Genomic DNA, 26,317 nt, shown 5'->3' with positions numbered 1-26,317 from the left:
CTGGGGTGGTCCCTGAAGGGAACCCTTGGCAATGGGGGGAGTGAGGATGGTCCCCCAGGGAGACCTCGGGGTGAGGGAGCCGGCATGGACCCACAGGGGAGGAGTGAGAGGAGCCGGGATGGGGGTCCCGCGGTGAGGGGAGCAGAGATGGCCCCTCAGGGAGGCCCCAGGATCACGGAGGCCCCCGGGGGGAGGGCGGCAGCACAGGTTGCCCCCAACTCTGGTGGCCAGGGCTGTGCCAGAACCGGCTGGTCCGGTGCTGGGGTTTGACGGCCCCCCGTGGGTCAGGGCCGGCTCCGTCCCCCTTCAAGGCTCTGCCATGGAAACCCATGCGGCAGAGCTGTCATCACATCCACTGGTGAACATTGTCCAAAATAACGGGCTATTTCCAAATAAACAACATGGAAACGCCAAAGGAGTGTCAGTAGTGCGTTATCATTGACACAGACATGGTAAATGCCTTAAGAAATGAGTGCCCCCGATGAGGGGAATGGGGAGGACACAAGCACTGAGAAGTTCTCGTGAGTGGGTTTGAGAGCCCCTTTCCCTGACAAGATATAAGAAGGGGGAGGAGGTAAGGAAAGGTGTCCAATTACTTTTCCAAAGTGTCCAAAATCTGCTTTGGAAGTGGGGAAGGGATGAGGAAGCAAGAGGGGTTGTGTGTGAGTGGATGGAGGTGCCAGGAGAGTGCTTAAGCTGTGAAAAATGGAGGAGGAAGGAGCTGTGAACAGCTGCCGCATGCCTCTGGTGCCGCACGGGCTCCGGTTTCCCTGTGGCACCAAAAGGTTGGCTCCCGTCCTTCCCACTGCCAGCTCCCGTGCCAGTCCACTCTCAGATTCCGGCAAAATCTCCCTCCAAAAATACTTGGCAGCTTCCATAAACTTGCTGTAGCCCAAAAGCCAGTGACCAGCCCTCAAGCCCCGTGCCCTGGCAGCCGGTTGGATACCATGGGACCAACACCCCAGTGCCTTCACCAGGTGCCTGTTCACACTGCCATGCTTTGACACTGCTGTGCTGGTTCCTGGAGCTTCATCCCACTGAGCTCCTGTGACACCACCGTGCTCGTTCCTGGAGCTCTTTTCCATTGTGCTCCCCACCCGCAGGGTGCCCGGACAGTGCCCGTGGGGTCAGGGTGGGAGGCGTGCAGCGTTCCTGGTTCCACAGCCCTGGCAGAGCGGGGGCATCTGTGTGGCGTGTGGTCAGTGGCATTTGAAGTCAGTTTCTCTTTCATCCCAGATGAGCTGCTTTAATCCCGGAGCTGTCCTGGCTTTTCCTCTCCTCCGCTTGACTTCACCTGTGGTGAGAGGCCATGGAGTGCGAGCACATCTTCAGATTTCAGCCTTGTCCATCAGCCAGTGCACCCAGAGAGCACCTGCCCAAGGTAAGCCACGGAGCTCTCCAGGACCCTTCCCTGGGCAGTGACAACTGGGATGTAGCCAACCTGTTCGGCAGGAACACTCGTTATGGCACACCCAGTTCTGCTGCTGTTATGGGGAGTTCAGCATTGCTCACCCTTACATTGTTTACTTGCTTCAAGCCAGGCATGAGTGTCATCCCAAGTTAAAAATCTTCCAGAGGGGTTTGCTGTGATCACTGCGTCCCTCAGCAAAACATCCAGGGATGGGGCAGCCACAGTTTCTCTGGGCAACCTGTGCCAGGGCCTCACCACCCTCACGGGGAAGGATTTCTTCCCAATATCCCATCTCACCCTGCCCTTTGGCAGTGGGAAGCCATTGCCCTTGTCCTGTCGCTCCAGGCCCTTGTCCAAAGTCTCTCTCCAGCTCTTTGTGGAGCAGTCATACTCGGGATAGCTGCAGGGAAAGGCTTCCCCTTTTGGCAATCTCCTGCCTGCCAGCTCCTGGAGGGAGGGGATTCACCTGTGCCATGCAGGGATAGCCCTGCCCAGCAAGAGAAGAATGTCTGTCCTGTGAGAGAAGAGAGAGCTACTCTTACACCAGCACTACAAACCCAAATCATTTGGGAAGCATCCAGAGAAAACTATGCAAGACTGTGCTATATTCACCTCCTGTCTGAGTGATGAGGGAGACAGAGGCTCACAGAGAAGGTGCCACCAACAGATGGGCTGTAGGGGGGAAGGAAAACAGATCTTAGTCCTGAAAGGGGAGTGATGAGACGTAGAGCAATCAGGGATGGAGCAGGTGCCTTAGAGGAGCACAGGAATGGCACAGCAGCACCAGCTGTGAATGGCACAGCAGCACCAGCTCCTCGACTGCTGCTGGAGGGTGTTTGGCTGTGAAGAGCTTTGCAGAGTTCCAGGAAGGGCAGAGGTGGGAGAGCAAAAATGACAACACGGAGTGGGAGTAAAAGTGGAGAAAAAAAAAGGAGTCCTGGTGCTCTGTGGAGTGCTGCAGGAGCAGCCTGGATGTGCAATCCTACCTGTGCTCACCCAGCCTGGGGTGAACTTTCAAAGCGCAGCTCTGATAACAGCTGGAAAGGAGGGAGGCTGGGGGTGACATGGAAAGGGGACAGGTCCAGGTGCTCCCAGCACTCCGAGAGAGGGAGGCAATGGGCAAAGGCCAAATTTGAAGAAAGGATCAATAATCTGGTTTGGGGGAGAAGAGGGCAGTCCTGGACAATTAGAATTTTAATGACTAAATACAACTAGTCCAAGGATCAGCACGGAGCAGTGGGACTGGGGGGAATAACCACACAGAGACAGGACAGCAAGGCACAGATACAAGGTTTTCTGGGATCCAGTCAGAGCCATAAACTCCTCATGTGAGGCCCAGCATGTGGAAAAGCTGTAGGAGCAGCAGCAGTGGTTCTGTGTCATTGATCACAAAGTTCCTCTCCCTGCAGGAGCAGCCATAGAGCAGCAAATGTGAGGGGGAAGGAGCCTAAACCAGGATCGTGGGGACAAATTAGCAGGTGCCTGTGGAATATTGCTCACTCCGTCTGCGATTCCGGAGCCTACGTAGGTGTTTTATTTTCCAATGGTGTTAGAAAGACTGTCAGAAAATAATTAGGCTCTGTCAACAGTTCCCCTATTCCAAGATTACGACTTCCTGACTCATTAGAGCTGCCGAGGTTGGCAGGAAACTTGTTTTATAGTAATTTCTGTTGGCGGTGCCCCTGGAGAAGAGACAACAGGGTGCGTGTGACACTGGCGTGTGACACCAGCGTGTGACACCGGGGTGTGACACCAGCATTGGCCTCGGCTTCACCTCATGATGGAGCTGCCGGGGCCATCAGGTTGCCCAGGGCAGTTACTGCTGGCAGGAGACACCGTCCCTCCCCTCTCCATCCTCATGCTGGGGACAGGGAACAGGACACCTGATGCTGGGCAAGGTCCAGCTGTAGGACCAGGAGCTGGTGCACAGGACTTGCCCATGTCATGAATATTTGCCTGGTTCGTGAGGGTTTTAAAAATAAAGGGGACACATAAATCCCATCAAAGAAAGGGGTCTTCCCATTCAATCCCGGGAAAAAAGCCCCTGCAGAATCCCTGTCTGAGAGTGGCAGCTGTGATATGCAAACATGAGTTGGCTGTGCCAGGACTCTTCTGGGGCCTGTTGCCCCCTAATTTTACCATCTCTGTCCCAGACACCCTGCAAATCCTCCTCAGTGCTCAGAGAAGTGACCCTGCACTCGGTACTGACCCTGCAGAACTTGGAGGCAGATTTAAAAAGAGTTCCGAAATCTTCTGTTTATTTCTGTGAATTTTGGATCCAATTCCTCTAAATCAAAGATAAATAAAGTTTACAGTGAGACAGTACTTGGCAAGAACACAATTTCCAACCCTCCTCCTCAAAATCTCTACTTCCCACTCAGTTCATGCCCTTTTTCCCTACATTTTCCCTACATATTTCAGCTGAAATCCAGGACCACAGCAGATGGTTCCCACTGACTTTTCCATGCCCTTTTCCCATGTCAGCACCTTGCTGATCTCCTGCTCCTTCCTGGGATGCTCTGACCAGGTACCATTTCCCTGAGGCTGCAGCAGCCACTGTGACATCCATAATTAGGCAAGTTTAAGAGCCAGATTCTGCTGACAGTCACAGAAGCAGGATGTTACATTCTTCTATAAGCAGACATGTAAATAAGAGACATATTCCATGGTCTCTATGTCATCTATCCATGGAAAACAACCCTCCTACGTGCTGCTCTTGCAGAGGCGTCAGTGTGGGAGTCCCCGGAGCGCTGCCAGAGTGTGGCTATGCTCTGGGGGCACAAGGTGATGGTGCCACCATCACACACCACGTGGCTTCTTCCTGGGCAAAACCTGCACCCATGGCCACTCTGCCATTTGCTCATGGCACTTCCTAAGATTGGGATTATCAGGATTAAGCAAGGAGCCCTCACAGCTGCCCTGCTGTGGTTGTTAAAACTCCCATTGTAATTACAGCATGGAATATTGTACGGAATCAGGAACTGATGTGTGACTTGCACAGTGCTTAGCCCCAAACTGACGCTTCCCCAACACCCTGCAGGGACCACCATGTGGCTCAGCCCCACATGCTGCAGACCATCCTTGGCACAGGCTCAGCACCAACTCCTGGCAAATCCTGTGTCCACCAGAGCCTACAAACACTGGACATCCAAGCCTTGTAACACGAGGGTTACACACTACAGGGCAACAGCGATGGAGAAACCAAATGTTCTGCGCCTGTTGGAAGACAGAATCCTGCACCTGGTTGTTGTACACCTTTATTGAGCACAGCAAACGCAGCCCGGCACCTCTTGCTGGGCACACAATCTCCAGGTACAAGAAATGGCATTTTTGTGGGTGCTCCTGTCTCAGAACAAAGCATCACAGCCCCCAGGAACACCCTCAGACCTCCCAGCGCTCCTTCAACAAACCATGAGCCCAATTAACAGTTACATTCTGCTTTGTCAAGGCATCTGGGGTGGTGCAGAGGGGAAGAGGCCAACACAGCTCTGCTGGTGCTACCAGGCAGCCCCACCACGCTCACATTAACCGTGGGACCTGCCTCCAGGCTCATGTTTCCAGCTCTTCACTCAAGTTCTCCTCTGCAGCACCTGAAGGAAGCAAAGCACGGCCCAGCTTGGATTTCACCCCCAGAGGTTTCTGTGGGGTGGAAGCCGAGCCAGCACCGGCATTGTGTGGGAACCTGCCAGCAAACATGGGCTGTGCGGGGTCAGCGTAAGGACAGAGCTTTGGAATTGTCTGCTTTAATCCTTAAACAAATCAAGTAAACAAGCTTTGTTAATGCCTCCGTTGTTGTCTGAGCGGTTTCACACCTGTGGGACCCTCCTTGAGCCAGCCAGAAGAATGGAATGAGGAGTGTTCACCAGGACACCGGGCTCACACCAGCCCCCCTCCATCCCAGACAATCCACCCTCTGTCATTAATGGAGAAGTGGGAAGACTTTGATGTGGCTTCTGTAAATGCATCTCAAGCACCTTGAGGTCTTTGAGGAGCCAGCAGAGACTACTTGGGGTTCCACAAGGCAGGGGACAAGGATCCTACCAGCTCCTAGGATGCACTGGAACAAGACTGAGGGTCTCCCCCGGGCAGTTAATCCATTAAAAGGAAAAAGTGGCTCCATAACATATGGGATTGACAGGCAGCTTCCTCAGGAGCAGAGGGAATGATGATGGCAAGAAGTTATTTAGAGCAGCCAAAATGGAACTAAATGTAGAGAGTGCCAGGAAAACGGTATTAAAAAAAATAAAAATCAAAATCCAGGTAAAAGTGATGCCTATGGAGAAAACAGACACGTTTGCACCATCACACCATCCCCGTTCCTCAGGCAAACCCAACAGTCCTGGATCCAACCAGCTGACCATTGTGAAGCCCTACACTGCCTTGAGTGACCCCAACTCAGCAGGGTGATGCTTTGGCCAACATGTGCCTTCCAGCTTCAAAACCTTCCCCTGATACAGAACCCACTCTAAATCCCCCCCAACTGGTGTTCATGGATCATGATTTTGTGATTAACACGAGAAAGCACCTCTTCCCAGTTTGAACTGCTTGGGCTTTAACCAGTGGCCTTTGTAGGACCACTGTCCTCAAGATCAAAAAGCCTCTGATAAAGTTTGATACGATCTATTTTCCACACCCTTACAGTGCCTGATCTGTTTTAAGACCGATGTTAACCTACGGCTGTGTGGCCTGGCATCTCTATCCTGTAAAATGCAGCTAATCAGAAATTCCTCAGGGATTTTCCTTGGCTCAGATTTACACTCTTCTGCCACACTCATGTCAGGAGAGAATAAACAGAAACTCAACCCCCAAAGCAGCCAGGCAGGAGCAGGGACAGCTGGAGCTGCAGGAGATATCCAAGAGCTCCTTCTTCTGGGAACTCCAGGTTTCCCTGGAAATTCCCTGTAAGAGACAAAACCGTCAGTGGGAGTGAAAAAAATCCTGTGGGAAGACAGACCTCTATGGGGACTTCTGCACCTGGTAAAACCAGGAGTGCCAAAACCCAGGATGCTGCTGCGGTGCCAGGCCCACACCCATGGAGGGAGGAGGGGACATGAGGCAGCCCCGGCAGGGCTCTCACTCCTAGTTCCTTGGCCTTCATTTTAAAAAGCAGAACGTAATTCCACATCCAAGAATTTCTTCTACGTGACCTTCTGGGGAACACAGTAGTTTCATGCAAGAGAGAAGAATACCCACAACTCACAGGAGGTTTTAACAGCAGGACCTGATGTATTGCTGCCCTTTTTGAGAGAATTCCAGATGACTAGCTGAGTTGAAGGTTTGGATTGGGAGGCAGTGTCACTGGCACAGCCCTGCCAAAGGGCAGCAGGCACCAGGATACCAGTTTGTTTAGCAGATCCCAAAGGCACAGACCAATGTGCTGGAGGAGCTGGAAAGATTCCCACCCCAGCACAGGAAGCAAACCTGTGTTGTCTGTGCTGCGAGGACAACTGCACAACACATGAAATCAGGGGAAGAGGGAAATATCCTCCTCTGTCCTGAGACAAAACCAACATTATCCACAAATCCCAAATGCGTAGCTTTTCCCTTTTCATTTCAGGAGAAGAGACCAGATTTATTTGTTTCCCTCCATCTGGTGCACATTCACAGTAAGTAAGAAGGATTTTTCTTTCCAGTACATGTGTCAGATCAAGACCTCAGGGAGAAAGAAGAATCTGCATTTCCAGAAGCCACATGTCAGTTCCCACTCCTGGCTCTGCCACACACAGCACAAAAGCGCCAAAACCAACGAGGATTCAATGTAAGCTGTTCACAGGATATACATTCCAAAGGGACAAATACAAATATTACAAAATGAACAGAATCACTTTTAAAATCCATATATTTGTTTAACCGTTAAAAACAGACACATACAGAAAGAGGTGGCCAAGCAAACAATTCCCTGCTGCTCCAGTTAGTGTTGCCTGCACACACTGGGAACCTTCCCACAGAACCAAAGCTCTGGACATCTTTCCTGGCAAGGGCTGGAGACAACTGGCAGATGATTGCTGACTGGGTGAAGGGCTGAGGCAGAGCCACAGGCCCAGGGCAGCTCTTTCACGGTGTCTGGCTTAACGAAAAGGCATTGAGAGAAAAAGGTTGTCTGGGGGTAACATCAGAGAGCGAGAGAGAGAGAGAGAGTGCACAAGGGAGATCACACCAACATCAGGGAACACCGGGAAGTTCCTCTTTCCCTGCCACTGCAAGAGGAAAGTACGACAGGTCTGTGGGTCCTAGATTTAGGACAGAGTTTGGAATTAGGTTGGTCCCATGGATATCAACATCACTTGACAGACTCAGAGCTAAAAGGCAGGCAGGCAGGTTAAGGGCAGCAGAACTCCGCGTGTTGCACACACAGACTCTCTCTCACTCCCTCTTTCCAGGCTGTCTGAGGTCCCAGCAAGGCCAGCTCAGGAGCTTTTCCCATCCACCATGTAATAGCGATACATTAAACCTAAGACCAGCGCTCCGAAGATCGGGATTAGCCACGTTGACCAGAAACTAGGGGGAGAGAAAACGAAACAAACCAAAACATACACACCACGTAAACCAGAAGAAAGCATCCAGTTAATAATTCATTCCTTATTACACACCAGGGAACCCCTGGGAGCTATATCCCACAGGGTGACCCCCCAGCCATGTCCAGAGGCTGACCAGGTCCCAGTGTTCCTGTGCACAGGCTCCGCAGCCCCCGCGAGAGGCCCAGGCGTGGCCTTGTGCCTTGGAAAACAGCAGCTGGATGGCTCAAGTTTCTAGCTTGGCACATACAAAGAACAATTTGGGCTTTTTGTTGTTGGTTTGGGTTTTATTTTCCTTAAATAAGTCAGGCTGTAATTTGTGTTGTACAAACAGTGGAGCTGACTCAAGGATGGCTGTGCCACAATAAATCTGCCTCACTCTGACACCAGGGGCCAAGGGCTCACCCTCAGCACCCTCCTGAGCAAAACCTTCTGCATCAGCTGCAAAAGACCTGTGCTGGTTTTAAGGATTTTCAACTCAGTGGGTCTGGTCACAGTAAAATCCTCCAAAAAACCACACATCACTGTGTTGTGTCACCCCACAGCTCACAGCGACCACCCAAATAACCCCTGTGGTTACAGGAATGCCACAGCCCTGCAACACCAACACATGGGGCAGAGAATTCCAAACACCAGGATGCTGGTTCTGCCCAGCATGGAGCAGGGGACACATCCCACAAGGGAGCTGCACCCCCAGCAGCTGTTCCTTTGGCAACTTATTTTGGAGTATCTGCTTGCCAGAAGGACACTACAGTACATCCCCAGGGATTTTTCCTGCTCCTTGGAGTTAATATGCAGTTCTACAAACAGAGTCCCAACCCCTCCAATTCTTACTCTTATTTTGAGGAGATACTATACCTTGTTTGGCCTGAGGATGTCATACTTGGATTCTGGAGGAGGAAAGAGGGAGTTAGCAGGGAAAAAAAGAAATGTTAAACATGTGCTAAAAAGACAAGCCTGAACACGAGCTTACAAATACAGAGGAAAAATAACCCTGCCCTCCCAAACACCCTTTGTCACCGGTGTGGATGTTTTTGGGGATGTTTGCTGTTGTCTTCATCTCCACGTTCTTTCCATCAATCCAACTCCTCTCATTCAGTCACCAACTCCACATTGGAGATTCCACCCCTCCCAAAACAAGGCCTTGCTCATTACATCACAATTTTGGGGGATTTTTGTGCTTCTCCTCTATTTATTTGTACATTAATGATGCTATTTCTTGCTGCCATCTTTAAATTACACTGGGACCTGCTTTTAAAGTAGATTTTGCCTGCTGGAGAGCTCTCAGCTGTGCATAATGTGCTACAACTACTTCTCAGAAGTGAAAAATACTTGAAAAAAACATTTAACTCAGATCTAAGGGAGCTACTGGGATCATCACTGACCTCTGTGCACAATTCTGGTGTGTGATTCTGTTTATGAATTGGAGTTGAGCCAAACAATCAATTTTAAGGTGAATATGTGCATGATCACACAGCCCCATGTTATAACTAAGCATTTACGCAGCCGGAGTTATTCTTGATTTCCCTGCTGACAGTTCCCTTCTGGATTCCTGCTGCTCTGCAAGTGGCCCTGCTTGAAGCAACATCTCCTGAAAGCCTTGCTGAAGGCAGAGCTGAGCCCTGTCCAGGCCTCCCAACCCAGGCAGCTGTGAGGCACATGTTTACCTCCCAGCTGGGATTCTATTTATTGCCTTTTCCCTCTCCCCATCCCTTCCAAAGGCAGTTTTGCAATGCCGTGCCCTGTTCTAATCCAGGAGTACCTGAGTGTTAAGCAACACCACTGATCCCCAGGGCAGTTAACAGAGAATTCCTGTTTGCCAGCCATGCCTGGCTCCTGGCTTGAAGGGAACAAGAGAACCAACAGTTTCGTGGTCAGGGCACAGCAAGAAATGCAAAAAATGGTCTGTGGCTCAAGGTGTGGAAACAACATTGCCGCTGCCAGCAGAGAAAGGGCACAAAAACCCACTTCCAATTTCACACTGAGGTGCCCGCTGAGCTTCAGAACAAAAACAAAGGTAGAATTTGCTTGGGAGATTTAGTCATGACTGTAGTTTGTGTAAACATAAAGCCACAGGCTCCACAGGGGAAAAAAAGGGGCAACCCCCCCCCCCCAAAAGGCATGTGACACTAAATTAAAGCAGAAAACTGAAACACTGAGAGCTTACCTTGGAACCTTCCTTTTTACGATCCTGCTGTCAGGGGGAAAAAAGAAGATAAAGATAAGCCCGGACTTCAAGGGGAAGCTGCAGCCTTTATGAAGGAATTGTTCTGTACACAGTCCTTAGCACCAGGTAATTGCCTGGGCTCAGTTTTCAAAGGAGGCCGTCCTTCAGTACCCAAAGGCAGGCAGGAAGGAGGTGTTTGTGCCCCTGAGATCTCTCACCTTCCTGAGCTCAGAATTACAAGGCAAAGGGGAGTTGTGGTCCCACCGGCTATGGAGGGAACCCATGAGATCAGCTGAAGTGCCCCTGATTCAACTGAAGTGAGAAATCTGTTATGAATGGTGGAAGGGAAAGACTATTTTAGTTTTATTTCCCCAAAAGAAATTCTAGACTGACTAAATCCCTTAACTACTGACTTATTTCCCTAGTCACCCCTAACACCAGCTGGGCCTTACCGGGTGCACCTCCCCGATGTAGTACTGCTTGAGCATTTCCCTGGCATCCGTGGAATGCCCCACATCTTCAAAGCTTTCTGTGGCATCTCTGCCAGCCTGTTCCAGCAACACCTCTTCTCCACCTGGATGCTGGAAGAGAAGACTCCAGATGAGCCAAGGGCTGGATGCAGAAAGGCACCGCGAGTGTCAGCAGCCTTCCTCCCAGCCTGTTCTGTTCATCACAGACGCTGCAAACCAACACCATCAATAAAACCTGCCAAAGATTTAACTGCCCCAATGCCTCCTCAGGAATTCAGACACCAGTGGAGGAAAGGATATTCTATTTCTTCGGGTCGTACAAAAATGACAGTGTTTGGCTGATGGCCTCTCTCTGCACACAGCTGAGCAATGAGGAATACAGAGAAGCAGAGGAGAAATCACAACTCTGGTGCAGCCCCAAAAATAATGAACTTGATCCAGTGTGCAACCACCCAATGACATGGGGAGAGGAAATAATGAAGTATCATGAAAATAATACTGTTTGACATCATACACTGGTTTCAGAGATCCAGAATTACAACAGTCAAATCCACAGGGAGCTCCCCAGAGACACTCCACTGTGTGCATGGCAGCTGATCACACCTGACTCTCAGACCAAGCAGGACAAACTGACACAAACCCGGGTGCACTTCTGTTTCCTGTGATGGGTTGGGCTCTCCTCTAGCACTGTCAATGCCACAGTTCCAGAAACAGCCTGGCAATGGGGAGCACTAAACATAGGCTCAGCAAAGGGACAATCCCTTTACAGCCTGAGTGTGAACAAACAGTTCTGTGTGAGCTACCAGCTAATCCAGTTACACCAACACAGGGGTCACACGTCCCAGGGCACACACAGGGACTAACCCAGTTTTCCAGAGTATCAGGGAACAAGCCCCAAACTGGAGAAGAGATGTTGGACTATTTTTCAGATCAAAGGACCAACACACCTGTTTCTCTCTGTAACATCCTTCTCCTTCCCACAGACATAGAACAGTTGCCATTGCACCTCTTCCTCCAGCTCATCTGGTTTTGCTCCCAGAAGTATGGATATTCCCACCTGGCTATCCCACCTCATACCAAACACAGCGTGGACACAAAACAGCCCCGTTGTTTACTCTGGGGAGCTGCTGGAGCCAATCCTGCCATCCTCATATCAGAGCTCTTCATTTGGAATAAATCCCTTCACTGCCCCGGTATGTCAAAGAATCAACGTGGAGCCTTCTTGGGAGCCACAAAGGGCAAAGGCTGCAGTGGGGTGACACAGTTTATTAGCAGGCACACATCAGGTGGCCTTAGCTGGGAAACCAAGTGAGGCTCCACAGCTCGTTCCCTGTGCCTGCCTGCAGCTCTTCCTGCCATTTCTCCCACACCAACCCTCCGTCTCACTTGATCCCAGAGGAGTCAGATCAGGACTGCTGGATGTTGTCTGTGCACAGTGCTCAGAACAACTCTCTGATTTCCACCTAAGTTCCACAGAAACCAGGGGATCAAAAGCTGCCCATTCATTTAAGCCTTTCAGGAGAACCCCTTAGGGATGCTTCACCAGAAATCTCGTCTTTCAGATGGGAAAATATCAAAACTGAATTTTAAGCAGACAAACTTCCTTTCCCAATCATCCACACTAAAAGGGCAGATAAAACTCTGCAGGAACAGAGAACATGAAGTAAATCTTGGCTTTCAGTAACATCCAGTCTATGCACAGACAAGAGACAAGAGGAAGGATAAAGTTCAAGAGAGGAGAACAGTAAAGTTCACTCCTCTTTACATCTTTGGCTCTGAAGTCTTTCTGTGCATGTGCTAAATCCACAGGTAAGAAAAACAATTATTTATTCATGCACCTCTGTCCTTTGCTGCAGTCTCCAAGCCTGAAAGAAAAAGACCTTCAAAGCACGTTGGCATCTCCTATTTCTGAAGGCCTCCCCCCTCCAGACAGCATTGCTTCAACTACACAATTCCTACCTTGTCCTACCCCAGCAAATGTAAACCCAGACTATTTGTACAGGAAGTCATTGACTCTGCCACAAAACTTCCCAAAGCTACAGCTCCTGCAGGAAAACATGGAAACTGAGAGTGTTGCAAACTATGAAAGAAGAAAAAAAAAAAAGTACTTCCAGAGGAAACAATGGCTGGAAAATGTCAGTTTCTGGAAAGAAAGAGCCAAAAGCAAACCGGGAGAGTGAGAGCACACCCCAAACTTCCTGCACAAGGAGAGAGCCTGGAGTCATCTCTCCACACACTCCAAGGCCCTGTCTGGCTGGGAACTGCTGATACAGACCTGCTGCAGACACAAACGAGCTCAGCAGCAGCACTAAGCCTCAGGGCTAATTAGATCACTGTGTCAGGTAAGACACAAGATCACCAGGTTGAGGGAGGATGCAGCTTTTATTCCTCGTGCCCACTCTTCCTGACACTAGTATAAGCCAAGAAAAGGAAGAGTATTTATTCCTGTGCAATAATAATGTGCCACCACCATACAAGCAAGAATCAAGGGCGAGCAGCCACCTGGACAAATGGTGTTTTTCAGCCACACATCCTTCATAGCTTGTTGAAAGGCACAGAACAGGTTTTCCCAAAAAACACCTCTGCAAAGCTGGAACAAGTCAGCACGAGCAAACCCCTGGTGTTCTTCCTCCTCCTCCCTCAGAGTCCTGGCTTTGGATACACCAGAGAATGTAGGAGCAAAATGCAGAAAGACCAAGAAACGAGTTACAGAATCATTGGTTTGGGTTGGAAGGGACCTTAAAGCTCATCCCGTTCCACTCCCTGCCATGGGCAAGGACACTTTCTGCTAGACCAGGCTGCTCCAAGCCCCATCCAGTGTTGGTTTCAATATTTTTTTTTCAATATTTTCAGATATAGCTGGGCCAGTAAGGGGATAAGAACCTAAAAACCTGCTGCCTCTTTGGTGTGAGAAGCCATCTGCCCCTTCCCTCCTCTCTCCATTCATTGCAATGATAACACTCACCTCCAGCTCTTCCCAGCACAGAGCCCACCTGAACTGTGCCTCCCCACCTGCCTGGAGAGAGAGAACTGTGGAACTGTGGAACTTCAGGAGCAAGCTGTCAGGAGCAGAGTATTTCCTTCTCTTGAGGAACATCATACCTGAGACCAATTGACTGATCTGAGTGAGAGGCATCACAGCCCAGGCTCCTTCCACTTGGAAACTGGAAATAGATTCCTGCTCACACTTATCATGGGGATCAGGAGCCACAGCATGTGCAGAGACACATAGCTGGAGGCTGCTGTGTCTTGTGGTCTCAGATAACACATAGAGGGGTTTCCTGGAGAAGCATGGATCCCCAAACTCTTCTAGTCTTGTGTAAAAATGGAGATAAACCATGTCCCCTACCATAATTGAAAGTAAGCCTACTACAGATTGTGCACAAGTTAAAAGCCCAGATTTTAATATCAGTGTGGTGAAGGTGTAAGTGTGAGCACTACAGACCTCAGGGCACCTGCAGAGGCAGAGCTGCCTCCCTCCACCCCTCAATTCACCCCTCACCCCCCTGAGCACCCAGCCTCTCCTTGTTTTTCTAGACCACTGCAAGCAGGAGTAACAATGCATATCCTGGTAGTCCAAGTTACTCAGATTTGGGAGAAAATGTATCTCCACAAGGCTCTCTCAGATTTTAAATAATCCAATTTCATTTCAGGCACTCACAGGCTCTCTGAAGTACAGGAGGTTGCATCTCTCAGAAACACGTGACATTTCAGTTGCCATCTCTCCATTTCTCACGTGCTTATAATTCAGTAAATTGTGATAAATGTGTAAATTGTGTAAAATGTGATAAATGTCTTGATTGTTATTCCTACTACACAGTAATTAAAGTGAACTGGAAGTTTAAACTGGTCTATACTTCCAGCAGCACACAGATTTAGGGTTGGCTGACCTGCTGGACCTAAGCTTGCAAGAATCACAAAGCCAATTTTGATCCTTTAGCTGTGAGGCTTCTTCAGGATTGCACAATCCCCCCAGGTAACACACCAGTGGGCTCAGCAATCCTGGCCAAATAATCCGTGAGCAAAGGCCAGGACAGGCACCCATCAGACACTGCTGCAGTGAGCACACAGGGCCGAGGGGACACGTGACACCAACACCGAGCGCTGCGGTGGCACCACACAGAGCTCTACAGCAGCAGCTCATCACAGAGCTGTAACTTCCAAACGACACAAACACTCCTGGTCCCCATCAGCTGCACATTGTTCCCAGCACTGCAGTGGGTAACAGATATAAAGAGGATTTTTGCCAATAAATTAGGCCTTGATCTGCGTTTGCAGTTCCCCTGTGCCAGTGAGGGGTGTGCACAGCCCAGCGTTGTGTCAGCCACGCTGGCACAGCAACAGTGCCCTTATTCTTCTCCCTTTCCCCCGTCCAAGTAGGTCCTTTCATGTCAGAAGAACACAAATGGGGTAAAGGGCCTGGAAAGGGCAAAGTGAAATATCACCTCAAGGTGAAACACCATCTCGAGGTAACACTCAGGGCACTCCTAAACCTGGTTTGCTGTGGGGGCTTAAGTGTTTTTCTGGGCCCATTTAAATTCCTGGGGTGTCCCAGGGAGCAGGTCCCAGGCTCCATTTTACACAGAGAACACTGAGGTGAAGACTGTGACCTCCTTGCAGTGTCTATGCTCTGAATCACAGCACAGAGCCCAGTGTAAGACAAGATATGCAGCTCCTTCAACTGCTGTCTCGACCTCCAGCTCGTGCTGGCTCTTCCTAAACCAGCGTTTTGAAGAGAATTGCTTTTCCACATGTTTGCCAGGTCTTCCCCTGAATTTACTCAACCGTCGTGCACCCACAACCCCCTCCCACCAAACTGTCCTGCTTCCACCTGGCACATCCTATCCCACCAAACTGCCATGCCCGGAGAAAAGAAGGCTCAGGGGGGACCTTCTCACTCTTTCCAACTCCCTGACAGGAGGGTGGAGCCAGGTGGGAGTCGGTCTCTGCTCCCAGAGAACAAGGAACAGGGCAAGGGGAAATGCCCTCAAGCTGTGCCGGGGAGGTTCAGGTTGGACATCAGGAGGAATTTCTTCAAGGGGGCTGCCCAGGGAGGTGGTGGAATCCCCATCCCTGGAGGTGCCCGAGGAACGACTGGATGTGGCACTCAGTGCCAAAAGAACAAACGAGATTGTGTCCAACTTTATAAATAAATACTGAGACCTGCACAGCAAGGCACAGACTCCAGGTGCCAGGTGATCCCTCCCTCCTGCCTGCTGCACCTCCACCCCTCAGGAGGCAGCTCTGTCACCACATGCTGTGACTCCACCACAGACAGGCTTCAACCACACATACCCAGAGGGAAATCAAGAGTTTAATCTAGACCAGCAGAACCAACAAGCTGGAACATGTGCATTTCAATGAAGTGTCTTCAGCTCAACCTTTGTACATTGCCCTGCAGATGCCACAAAGTGTTTGCTGTTACTTTAAGCTGTGATAAAAACCCTTTGAAATTTTGCTACCGTTTCCTTCCACTCTATTTCCAGCTCCCAGCACTCAGGATACCACTCTCAACCATCTCAAAAACAGAAGTCAACAGCATCAAAAATATTAGGAAAATATTCTTCAGGAATATTAAGATAATATTAGGAAAAAAATCTTCCCTTTGAGGGTGATGAGGCCCTGGCACAGGTTGCCCAGAGAAGCTGTGGCTGCCCCATCCCTGGAAGTGTTCAAGGCCAGGTTGGACAGGGCTTGGAGCACCCTGGGATAGTGGAAAGTGTCCGTGCCTGTGGGGGTGGGACCAGATGCACTTTGAGGTCCCTCCCAACCCAAACCAGTCTGGGATTCTGTGATCAAGTCTACAACAAATTTTTGTTCCCATATCCAAAGGAACTGGAGATTTGGCAGAGGCTGCATTTATTCCAAATCCCTGGTGTGTGGTCCCCTCCGGGTAGTGGCTGCTGCATCACCATCCCCTTCTCCTTCCAGTTCTGGGGTGTCCCTACAGACTCCACACCTAAACTACTGATGTGCCCCGATCCTGTTCACCCCACAAGACGTGGAGTGGCTGGAGGGGGGCTGCATCTCCCCGAGAGGTGCTCCGACAGATTTCCTGAGAAACCCGGAATTGCCTCAGAGGAGCAGCAGCACAACGCCAGCCCCCGGCCGGGCTCGGCCGCCGTGGCCCGCCCTCACCCCCGTGCCCGTGGGGGCTTGTGGCCCGTCCTGGGGCAGCGCAGGGACCCCACAGCCGGGGCCGGGCGCTGCCTCGGGGACACCGGAACCCCCCCGGGCGGGGCCCCCTTCCCCTGCGCCCCCAGCCCCAGACCTCAGCCCCCCCCTCACCCCCCGCAGCCCCAGCCCGCCCCCTTCCCTCTCGGCCCCCCTTGTCCCCCCCGCTCCCCTCAGCCCCCTCAGTCCCCCGAGGGGCCGGGAACCACCCCGCCCCGCGAGGGGCCTCACCTCCTCCAGGAACCGGGTGACATCGTAGACGCGCCCATGGATGACCAGCCAGGCCTCGCGGCTGGAGCTGCGTTTTCCCACCTCCTCCAGGGTGAACACGGGCCCGGGCCCGTCCCCTCCCGCCGCCGCGGCCTCCCCGCGCCGCCCGCCCTCCATGCTGCCCGGCGGCCCTGCGCGGAACGCGCGACCTGACCCGCACCGGCCGCCGTAGCGATGGCGACTGCTCACGCACCTCCAGCCGCGCCCGGCGGCCAATGGGGAGCGAACGCTATGGGGGCGCTGCCGGCGCAGCCAATGGGAGCGCGCGACGGCGGGCGCAGGCCAATGGGGAGCGGCCGCGGCGAAGGGCGGGAAACGCCGCGCGAGCCGCGCCTCAGATGACGGGAGCGGTCACGGCGCTCCTGGACGGGACACTAAGCCCCGGCTCCCCGGTACCGGCTTCGAGCCCCCCTGCCGCTCCCGTGGCGCCGGAGAGCGCGGTGCTGTCGACAGCCCGCCCGCAGCGGTGCCTGCGGTCCGTCCCAGCCTCTGGTAACTCCCCCCTTCCGGCCTGGGGCGGGTGGAGGGAGCTCGGGATCCCCTGGGAAGCCTCTGATCCTGCCGGGGGCCGCCCGAGCCGCAGGTCCCTCCCGCAGCCTCCCGAGGCGGGGAGGGTGGGGCGGCTCTGCCCAAGGATCAGTTCAAGCCACCTGCAGCAGGTGCAGGGACACAGGCAGCTGCTGTTTGATCAGTGTATGTGATGTGTGCTGGCAGGAATTACCTGCCAGGGTCCCCTGGCAGAGCCGTAGCTCTCCTCTGATAGGGTTCGGATTCCCATGGGAACAGCTTTTCCACTGCTCCTTTTGTTTTGGTTCTTCCTGTGTGTATATAAAACAGATGTCATCTCACGAGTCTTTAAACTGAGCCAGTGGAGGAGCAGCACATCTACAGCTCCTGATTTTTACCAGTTTCTAAAGCAAAGTTCACATGCAGGTCTGATGTGAGGTGCTGAACAATTCTCCCTCCAACCACTTTGAACAGGCTCAGGGACCCGAGTAACTTGTGAGCCTAGTGGTTTTCCTTTATGAACTGGCATTTGTGGAATTTATTTCCTTGCCCTTGCAGCACAGGTACAAGGCTGGGCAGTGGGTGTTTGTTTAACAACTGCTGAGGAGGCAGAAACACTGAGTTGTCAATGCTAAACTCTGACCAGCACTGGCTAAAGGTGTGTGCAGGAAGAGTCTGATGGGCTCCCTGCTGGGCAGGCTGCTAAAATCCCTCTGGATTTTAAAGGGAGCTCAAGTGAAGTGCCTGTACCTGCTGCCACTGAGCTGGGATCTCTGTGGGAATGAGACATCCCTAATGCTGCAGTTCAGATGTGGCAGCTCCAGGATGTTTCCCTATCCATGCTGTGCGTCCACATCCTGTACAAAGACAGGGTGGCTGCCTGCAGGTCCAGGCTGTGTGTCACAAGCCTGCCAGGTCACTCTAGTTGGAGAGAAAGGTATTTTATATTTTTGGATGGATAGAAATGGCTCCAGTGGTGCCACAGCTTCTCTTGGCAAGCTGTGCCAGGGCCTCACCCCCCTGGGTACAGTAGCTGGTTTGCTCCTGCATCCTGGCTTTCCAGGCACAGCAGTGGCACAGTTAACGATGGTGGTACCCAAGGAGTTCTCTATGGATTCACTGGGACCAGAACTCTGGTCCTGCTCTCCCTCCCCACCACCAGGCCCAGACACAGGTCCGAGATGTGCCGTGTCTGTGGAGAGCAAAACCTTGGGGGCAGGGGCTGCTGTCCTGCCTGGAGCTCCAGCACAGCGAGAGCAGAGCACAGTGACCAGGGCCCCATGATTTTCCTGTCCTGTTTCCCACTGTAACTCATCCAGAAGGATGTGACAGGCACGAGACCGCGGCAACGTGCAGATCCTGTTCCCTGGAAAGTTTTCTTTCATCTGTAATCACTTAATCAAAGGCCATAAATCAGTGAGGGAAGCCTCAAATGCACAAGCATGGCTGCAATTTGTGCTTTCCTGCCCAGTGTTTTGTTTGGCATGTGAAACTCCAAAACTTTTCCTGAAAACGTGATGATGACACTGTGGGAGGATTTGTGAAACTGAACAGTGAGGCCCCTTGCATTCCAGGTCCACTTCCATCATCCCTGCTTCCTTTTCTTTCATTGTAGAAGATTCAGGGAGCAAACCAGTGGGTTTATTTACTCTGGAATTCACCATTCCAGGCTGGTTTTCCACTCCTGGGTTCTGTTAACACACCATTGGCCCAGGCAGGCCTCTGTCACCTCCTCCTGCATCTTGTGAGAGAGAAAGAGCAAACCCACTTTGCCCATGACAATTCCACATGGAAAACCATTTGACCCAAAGCACGGTGCTGTCACCTCCCCTCAGCCCAGGAAGGTGCTGTGGGTATTGCTCCCACATCCTTCTGAACACCCTCCACCACATTCTGAGTTCAGCTGGCACATGTCCTGCTCCAACTTCACTCCCCAGGGCAGCCACCCCACCCCAGGTGACCCTTCTGCCTCACAGTAATTATTTTTACCTCCCTTTGTTTGCCAATAAAAATCCCTCCCAGTTTTACAGTTTTCCATCTGACACATGGATTTTTCCCTGTGTCGTTTCCTCCTCCCCTGGCCAGGGCGGAGGGAAGGGAGGATCCCAGATCACCTCATGCCAGAGGAATTTTCACGTGCTTTTCCACCTCAGGTGAGAGCCCCCAGGACAGTGTCAGGGATATTCCTGGGGCCAAGGAGACACCCCAGAGTAGCAGAGAACTACTCTGTAATCCCAAGGACTTGCTTGCCAAAACCTTCGCCTGCAGGCACCGATTCTGCTTGGGAATCACCCAAACTCTGAGAGACTGTGGGATGGTCTCTGCCCCAAAATCCTGCCCCAGGGACCTGGTTTGCTGTGCCAGGCGAGGGGAGTGGGATTGACAGGTGGCTGGAGCACAGGGAACAGGAATGTGTGGGAACATCCCTGCTGTTTGAAAGACCAGAATAAAGGGAAAACCCCAAATGAAAGTACAAAATAACAATTTCTGTATAACACTTGGAGGGTTCTGCCACATTTACCAATGAAGGTCTGGCTCAAGCTGTAACATCCCAGGTCAGGTGTGGTGCTCCCTCTCCCCTGCCCTGAGATGCAGCCAGTGCAGTGTCTGTCCCCGTTCCTGGCGGGAATGCCGAGCAGCAGCTCCGTAGGGATGGCCCACCCTTCAGAACGCACCTGGCCCTGCTCCCCGTGTCCGTGCCAGCAGGGTGGCACTGGCTGCTCTGGTGACACGAATTTAACACACCTGGGCCTGGCCAGGTGAGGCTCACTTGGGGGTCTCAGCACTTACAGGTGGGCACTTGCCTGCTGTCGATCCTGCTGGGTGGGCAGTGGGACATTCCTGAGCCCAAGGGACACGGCTGTGCCCCTTCCCGCAATTTCCTTCTCGCCCACCAGAGGGCGCCCTGCCCTTCCCGGCGTGGCCGGCGCGGTGCACGCCGGGAGCTGTAGGCTGTGCTGGCGCGGTGTGCGCCGGGACCTGTAGGCGGTGCTGGTGGTCGCACGTCCGGTGCGTCAGTTCCCGGCGGGATGGCGGCGCGGCGGGGGCGGGCGGCGCGGCGGGAGCAGTTCCCGGGCCCGCCCGGGATGGCGGCGCTGCGCGAGGAGACCGTAAACGGCTGGGTCCTGCAATTCTACTTCCACCGCGCCATGGAGGCCTATCGCTCCGGGCGCCACCGCGAATTCCGCCAGCTCCGCGATATCATGCAGGGTGCGGGGGGCGGGGCCGGCCCGGGCGGGGGGCGGCCGGATCGAGCTGCACCGTCCTCACCTGCCTCTCGTCCTGCAGCGCTGCTCGTGCGACCCCTGGACAAGGAGCCGGCGGTGGCCCAGATGCTGCGGATAATGCAGCTGCTGTCGCGGATCGAGGAGGGCGAGAACCTCGGTAGGTGCCCGGCCTTTCCCGCGAGCCCCGCTGCATGCCCTGGGCTGTGTCCGTGCCCCTGCGGCTCCCGGAGCAGTGTCCCTGTGCAGGACAGAGCTCGGGGCTGTGTCTATGCCCCTGCGCTGCCCTGAGCCTGTGGGGCTGTGGGGGCTCTCTCTGGGGGTAAGGGGCGGCTGTTCGTGCCTGTGTCTCGCTGCTGGGGCCAAGAGCAGCATCCGTGGTGCTCCAGGGCTGGCCTGGTGTCCACGCACACCAGCCTGTTGACTCCTGCTCAGCTTCGGAGCTTCCAAAATGCTCTCATGGGTCAGTGCTGGGTACCTGGGAAGTTCTCAGGTGGTGCTTCTGGAGCTTTCCATGGCTTGGGGAATATCCCCCTTGAGGCAGGGGAAAATTGCTGTTCAGATATTGGGCAGTGCCTCATCTTCAGCCTCAGTAGCCCTGGAATTTGTAAGCAGCCTGTGCAGGTGTAGAGCTCCCACCTGGGCAGGTGTATAACCAGCTCTCTGCAGGGAAGCACCGTCAGCCCTCCCCAACCCCCTGGATGACAATTCTTGTAGATTGTACCTTCGACAAGGAGTCGGAGCTGACCCCGCTTGAGTCGGCCCTCGCCGTCCTGGAGCTCGTCCAAAAGGAATTCTCCATGCCGGAGAAGACGGTGGAGACTGTGCAGAAAATGGTTAAGGAAGCTGTAAGGACTTTTTCTTCCTCAAGAAATGCTTTGTGCAGCTTTTGCCTTGGAAAGGTCCTGTGTGGATGATGGTGGGAGCTTCCTTACATGTGGGATTCCCTCATCCACAGTGATGTGTAAGTTGGCTCTGAGCTGTTTCCTGTGCCCTGCTCCAAACTGTCCTTGTTTTCCTCTGCAGGCTGTTATTGTCTGCATCAAAAACAAAGAGTTTGATAAAGCTTCCAAAATTGTCAAGAGGCACATGGGGAAGGATCCCAGGAACCAGGTGAGTATGTGTTCGAATAAAATGGGGGTTGCCTGATGTATCCTGGGTGGTGTTTGGGGGGATCTGATGTGCCCTGGGGTGAGGATGCCAAAATGGAAGCAGTCCTCCTGGAGTGATGGACCCTCAGTGTTGCACATTTAGGCTATCACCTTGGAGCCCCCTCTGTGACTCATTTTTCCTCCATGGGTCTTCCAAGCATCCCCATTTATCCCTTGATGAGCCTCAAACTTGCATCTAGAGCTGGTTCTGGGGGCAGCAGGAATTCCCATTCCTGTTTCTGCAGGCACTAGGGTACTTGGGCACTGGAGGCGAGGAGAATTCCTGAAATAAGGTGGCTCTGCTGTTTCTTTTTCTGTTCCTCTGGCCTTTTCCCAGCCTCATTGAAGTGTAAATTGGTTGTGCCTGGAGAAAAGCAGGAAAGGCCCAGATCCTTGCTGTGATTGTCATTGTTCCCCTTGTCCCTGTGCAGTGTTCTTACTGGATTATACAATTCCCTCCCCTAGAAAAAGAGGAACGAGTGGCTGGCTGTCATCCGGGAGAAGAATCTCTCTCATCCAAAGGTCAAAAACTTCTCCTACAAGGACTTCCAGCAGAGCATGTTTGAGTTCCTGAAGATCTATGTGGACGACTCGGAGCCGCTGCTGCTGACAGTGCGTGTCCACCCCAGTCCCCTGGAACTGAGGTGCCCAATTAGCAGAGAGTTAAATCCAGAATACTTTAAATTCAGTCCATCCCTAAAAGATTTATATGGTTGAACATGTTTTTCTATCCGTGAAATGCCTTTGGGAGGGGATAAAATGGGATCAGAGCACGAGGAATCACCTCTATAACAGTGCTGTGCTTTTTCTCTCTCCAAGGTAATGAAAAAGACTTTGAATTTGGAACACATCGATGAACCAAAATCCTTGTCGGTGACTCCCAAGTCTGCAGATGGGCCAAAGGACCAGACAGCAACTCCAGAGGCCTTGGGAAGGGCAGAGGGTCCCACTGGAGCCCCAGAGCCTGCAGGAGCAGCAGAAGAGCCAGAGGGAGCTGCCAGCCCTGCAGAAAGGGCAGCACATCCCTCAGTGGCTCCAGAGGCCATGGAAGTAGCCACTGACCCAGCAGCAACTCCTGATCATTTAACAGCAGAGCCTGATGTCCTGAAGGATACTCCAGAGCCTGTGAAAAATGCTAAAGAACCAGCAGCAGTAACTGCAGAACTCCCAGGGGTGTCCACCAGGGACGCAGAAAGGTGGGCAGGGGAGTCTGCCCCTGGACTGTGGATGAAGTGTGGCCACAGTTCTCTTCCATGGGATAATCCCCTGTGTCCAGGCAGCTCCTAACTCCCCAAATGCCAGCCAGGCCAGCCCAAAGGTGTTGGTGCAGGACTGCGGATCCCAGGAAAAGTGTTGAGGTGGTTTGGTTGCTGTTGTGACCAGGGAGGGGGGCAGTGGCTACAGAAGGTTTGCTCCCGTGGAGCAGAGCTGGAATCCCTGTGGTTCAGCGCTTAGTTGGGAATAGGAGGGCAGCAATGGAGCGTGGACATGTGTTCTTCAAACCTGCTCCCTGGGACACTGCACTGTTCAGGAGGCCGGACAGGCGGGTTGGGAATTCCTCTTCCTCGGAGTCCATAGGGCAGGTGTTGGGGGTCCCAGCGGAGGGAAAGGCCGGATTTCGGGGCAGCAGAGCTCCCGTGGTGGTTTCTCTACAACCTGCTCGGTTGTGTTTATTTTATAGGCAGCCCCCCGGAGCTGTAACCTCGTGTGGGATTTCTGTTCTGAGAGAAGCTTTCAAGATCCTGTCGGACTCCCAGGACTCTGATGCACTCTTCACCAAACTGGACGAAACAGACTTTACCTTCCCCAAGCAACTGTCTCCTTCTGTATCCCACAGAACCAAGAGACGGCAAGAAGTGGAGAATCAAGATTCTGAGATCTCAGACCCTCCTAAAATACCCCATAAGGCCAAACGCTTGTTCACCATAAGCAAACTGGTAATGGAGACGGACAACCACTCCAGCAAGTCGAGTGAGAGCCCTGACTCTTCCCAGGAGCCCGTGGTCTCTTCTGCCTCCAGACCCAGACCTGTTCAGAAATTGCATGACCAGCCAGTGACTACTGAGAGTGCCAAGTATGGAGCCCCTGTCTTGTGGTATAGTCTGTTCTGCCCCCACTTTTGTCTTGCAGCTGATGTCAGTAGTGTTAGCACCAACTTCTTGCTCTTTAATCCAAAGTGACAGTATTGACCTTGTCCACCAGCACACGTGGAACTGGGCACAGCAAACTCTCTCTTGTCCTCACATTTGGCTTTAAAATTAATTATGGGTTAATGGAGAGGAGAAAACGATCCAGCTCCCACTGGCAGTGAGGTGCTAAAGGTAATCCTAGCAGGTGATTCCAGTGCAGGTAACACGCATTCCTCTGCACTTTTCCCAGCTTCAGCATAACTGCCTAGAGTTTGTAGGAGCATCCTGTGGAACAGGTTAAACTCTGCTTTCCACCTCTTGAGAAACACAATGTCCACAGGCTGGCTCTCTGTGCTGGGTGGCCCTGCACCTCTTCCCCAAAACCCTTCTCCTGAGCAGTAGCTAGAGTAAATCCTCATCTGCTTTCAGGTCCTTCCAGGGAAGGTGGAACAGCTCCCGTGGTGTGGAAGAAAAGGACAGTTGGAGTGAGGAGGATGAGCTCTTCTCAGATTCAGGTAAGAACAAAGTCCCCTGGCAGGGGTTACCTGGTGCTAATCCTGGCTTGGGGGTCACTCACAGGGGTCTTGCTACCAAGGGTGACTGAATTTTGAAACCAGAAAGCCAGTAGAAAGGTTGGGAGAAAGGAACTGGGGTTTATTGCCTGTCATGGGGTGCTCTGACTGCACAGCTCAGCAGTTAAGCCTGAGGCAGCCTTTCAAGAAGATCTGTACCTCCCAAATTAAGGTCCCTCTTCCTTGTTTTCCAGCATCAGTTGGGACAAACAACACCACAGTATTCAGCTCCAAGAAACAGGTATGTAAAGCCTTAGGTGCTTCCAGCAGGGCCTGAAACAGGGCTGTGTCTGTACAGTCTCTGTGGTAAAACAGCCCTGTTTGGAAGTTGGCTGGAGCTGGGCACTAGCAATGTGCCTCAGGCACCTTTGCCTTGACAGCTCAGAGCCAGGTTTGCCAAATGCCCCTTGTGCTGGAGGGATTTAGAGCCTTGTTCAGGTGAGGGGGACATGTCTGGCAGCTGTTACCTGGAAAAAGGTCCCAAGGCTGGTGCCACAAGGAACTCTCCCCCTGAGCCATAGGAAGGCAGCTGCTGGCTCTTGTGCTGCTGCACTATATCTGTAGTGCTGGAGTGTTGTGTGTGCAGCTGCCAGGACCTGTCTGCCTTCCCTGCCTGTCCTGGCACAGGGAAGGAACATGCCAGGAAGGAGCTGCAGCAGCTTCTCTTCTGTGCAGCTCTTCCCTGAACCTGCTCACCTGCTCTTTGTAGAAATGGACGATCCAGGAGAGCGAGTGGATCAAGCAAGGTGTGAAGAAGTTTGGAGAGGGGAGATGGAAGGCCATTTGCCAGAAGTACCCGTTCCAGAACCGCACAGCAGTGATGATCAAGGACCGCTGGCGGACCATGAAGAAACAGGGAATCCTCTGAAGCTGGGAGCCCTGGGACATTCCATGCAAAAACCTCCTTTTGTTTTTTGGAAGCTGGACCAGAGTGCCAGTACAGGGAGGCTGTCTCAGTATGGGGAACTCCTCTGGCACCCCAAAACCAGGACTGCCAGGAACCCAGGAGCCTTGTTCTCCAGCTGGAGCTGCAAAGATCAGTCTGCTGCAGGTGGTAGAGGCTGTGCAGCCTCTCTGCATGTGCCTGGATGGAGATTTCCTTGTTCTCCTGACCACTGCAGCCTCTGTGGGATGAGTCCCAGCTGGATTGCTCTGCTCAGGTACTGTCAATCAGCAGGATTATTCCTGTCTGATCTCTGAATCACTTTTTCACCCATTTGCCATCACTCCCTCGTAGGAGAGAGGCAGCACTGAATCGCAGAGCTCCTGGGGGGAACAGGCATTTCTTTCTGCTTTGTAAATTACTAATTGTGAGGGGAAAATCCTCCCTCCCAGCTCTGAGACTTTAGAACATTATTTTGTGTTTCAGTACTTAGAAACGTTGGTCGTTTCCATGTTAAAAGTTCCAGTTCTGGCTGACTTTGGCCACGTCTTCCTGGCACTTTTCCCAGTAATGTCCTTTTACCATGTGCAATCCCTGTGAGCACATGAGCTCCAAGGGCGCTGCATGTTCCTGCCTTCAGCTGCCAAAGCTGGAATCCATGTCCAAACAGTTACTTGTAAAATAAAGTCCCTTTCTTCTGGATACCAAGAGTTTTAAAAAATAAACTCCCTTTCTTTTTGGATATTAAGAGTTGTAAAAAATAAAGTCCTTTTCTTGTTGGATATCAGGAGTTTGTAAAAAAGTAAATTTGTATCTTGTGGGTGGAAATGCAGCAGTATGGGGC

The 26,317-nt window shown here is 52.4% G+C and overlaps 2 protein-coding genes and 1 long non-coding RNA gene across 7 annotated transcripts; 2 read left to right on the top strand and 1 right to left on the bottom strand.

Moving 5' to 3' along the window:
* The first annotated feature begins 876 nt into the window (after positions 1–876).
* LOC135421788 (uncharacterized) lies at positions 877–5,991 on the top strand. Its single transcript, XR_010434189.1, has 3 exons — positions 877–1,381; positions 2,821–2,935; positions 3,565–5,991. It is a non-coding gene; the product is annotated as an uncharacterized LOC135421788 (long non-coding RNA).
* Positions 4,653–17,179, bottom strand: LOC135421784 (cytochrome b5). The gene is made up of 5 exons (XM_064670544.1): positions 16,969–17,179; positions 10,546–10,674; positions 10,094–10,120; positions 8,785–8,816; positions 4,653–7,909 (listed from the first exon to the last, which is right to left on the bottom strand). The coding sequence occupies exons 1-5, from the start codon at positions 17,122–17,124 to the stop codon at positions 7,819–7,821; spliced, it is 435 nt and encodes a 144-aa protein (XP_064526614.1). The 5' UTR covers positions 17,125–17,179; the 3' UTR covers positions 4,653–7,818.
* Positions 17,180–17,207: 28 nt separating this feature from the next.
* Positions 17,208–26,221, top strand: TERF2 (telomeric repeat binding factor 2). 5 transcript variants are annotated; one of them, XM_064670489.1, is made up of 10 exons: positions 17,208–17,499; positions 20,803–20,898; positions 21,456–21,586; positions 21,765–21,851; positions 22,355–22,501; positions 22,709–23,085; positions 23,727–23,984; positions 24,448–24,533; positions 24,785–24,831; positions 25,300–26,221. In XM_064670489.1, exons 1-10 carry the CDS (start codon positions 17,223–17,225, stop codon positions 25,456–25,458), a joined length of 1,665 nt encoding a protein of 554 aa, XP_064526559.1. In that variant the 5' UTR covers positions 17,208–17,222; the 3' UTR covers positions 25,459–26,221. The 5 variants fall into 5 exon arrangements, with proteins under 5 accessions (XP_064526559.1, XP_064526556.1, XP_064526560.1 ...); XM_064670486.1 differs by having other exon boundaries at positions 23,571–23,963; XM_064670490.1 differs by lacking the exon at positions 17,208–17,499 and adding an exon at positions 20,529–20,724 and having other exon boundaries at positions 23,727–23,963.
* The last annotated feature ends 96 nt before the right edge of the window (positions 26,222–26,317 follow it).

This window comes from Pseudopipra pipra, chromosome 14 (assembly GCF_036250125.1).
Source record: "Pseudopipra pipra isolate bDixPip1 chromosome 14, bDixPip1.hap1, whole genome shotgun sequence".
NCBI lineage: Eukaryota > Metazoa > Chordata > Aves > Passeriformes > Pipridae > Pseudopipra > Pseudopipra pipra.
The sequence above is the reverse complement of the archived record's forward strand: the minus strand, read 5'-3'. Positions and strand labels throughout refer to the sequence as shown.

Excerpts from the sequence above, each read along its gene's own strand:
- LOC135421784 (XM_064670544.1), bottom strand. The coding sequence starts at position 17,124 with ATGGAGGGCGGGCGGCGCGGGGAGGCCGCGGCGGCGGGAGGGGACGGG. Across the intron at positions 10,121-10,545 it reads ACATCGGGGAGGTGCACCCG|CAGGATCGTAAAAAGGAAGG; the intron begins GTAAGGCCCAGC and ends TCCCCCTGACAG. Across the intron at positions 7,910-8,784 it reads ACATCCTCAGGCCAAACAAG|TTTCTGGTCAACGTGGCTAA; the intron begins GTATAGTATCTC and ends CTCTCCCCCTAG.
- TERF2 (XM_064670486.1), top strand. The coding sequence starts at position 17,223 with ATGGGGAGCGAACGCTATGGGGGCGCTGCCGGCGCAGCCAATGGGAGC. Across the intron at positions 21,852-22,354 it reads GGAAGGATCCCAGGAACCAG|AAAAAGAGGAACGAGTGGCT; the intron begins GTGAGTATGTGT and ends TCCCTCCCCTAG. Across the intron at positions 22,502-22,708 it reads CGGAGCCGCTGCTGCTGACA|GTAATGAAAAAGACTTTGAA; the intron begins GTGCGTGTCCAC and ends TCTCTCTCCAAG.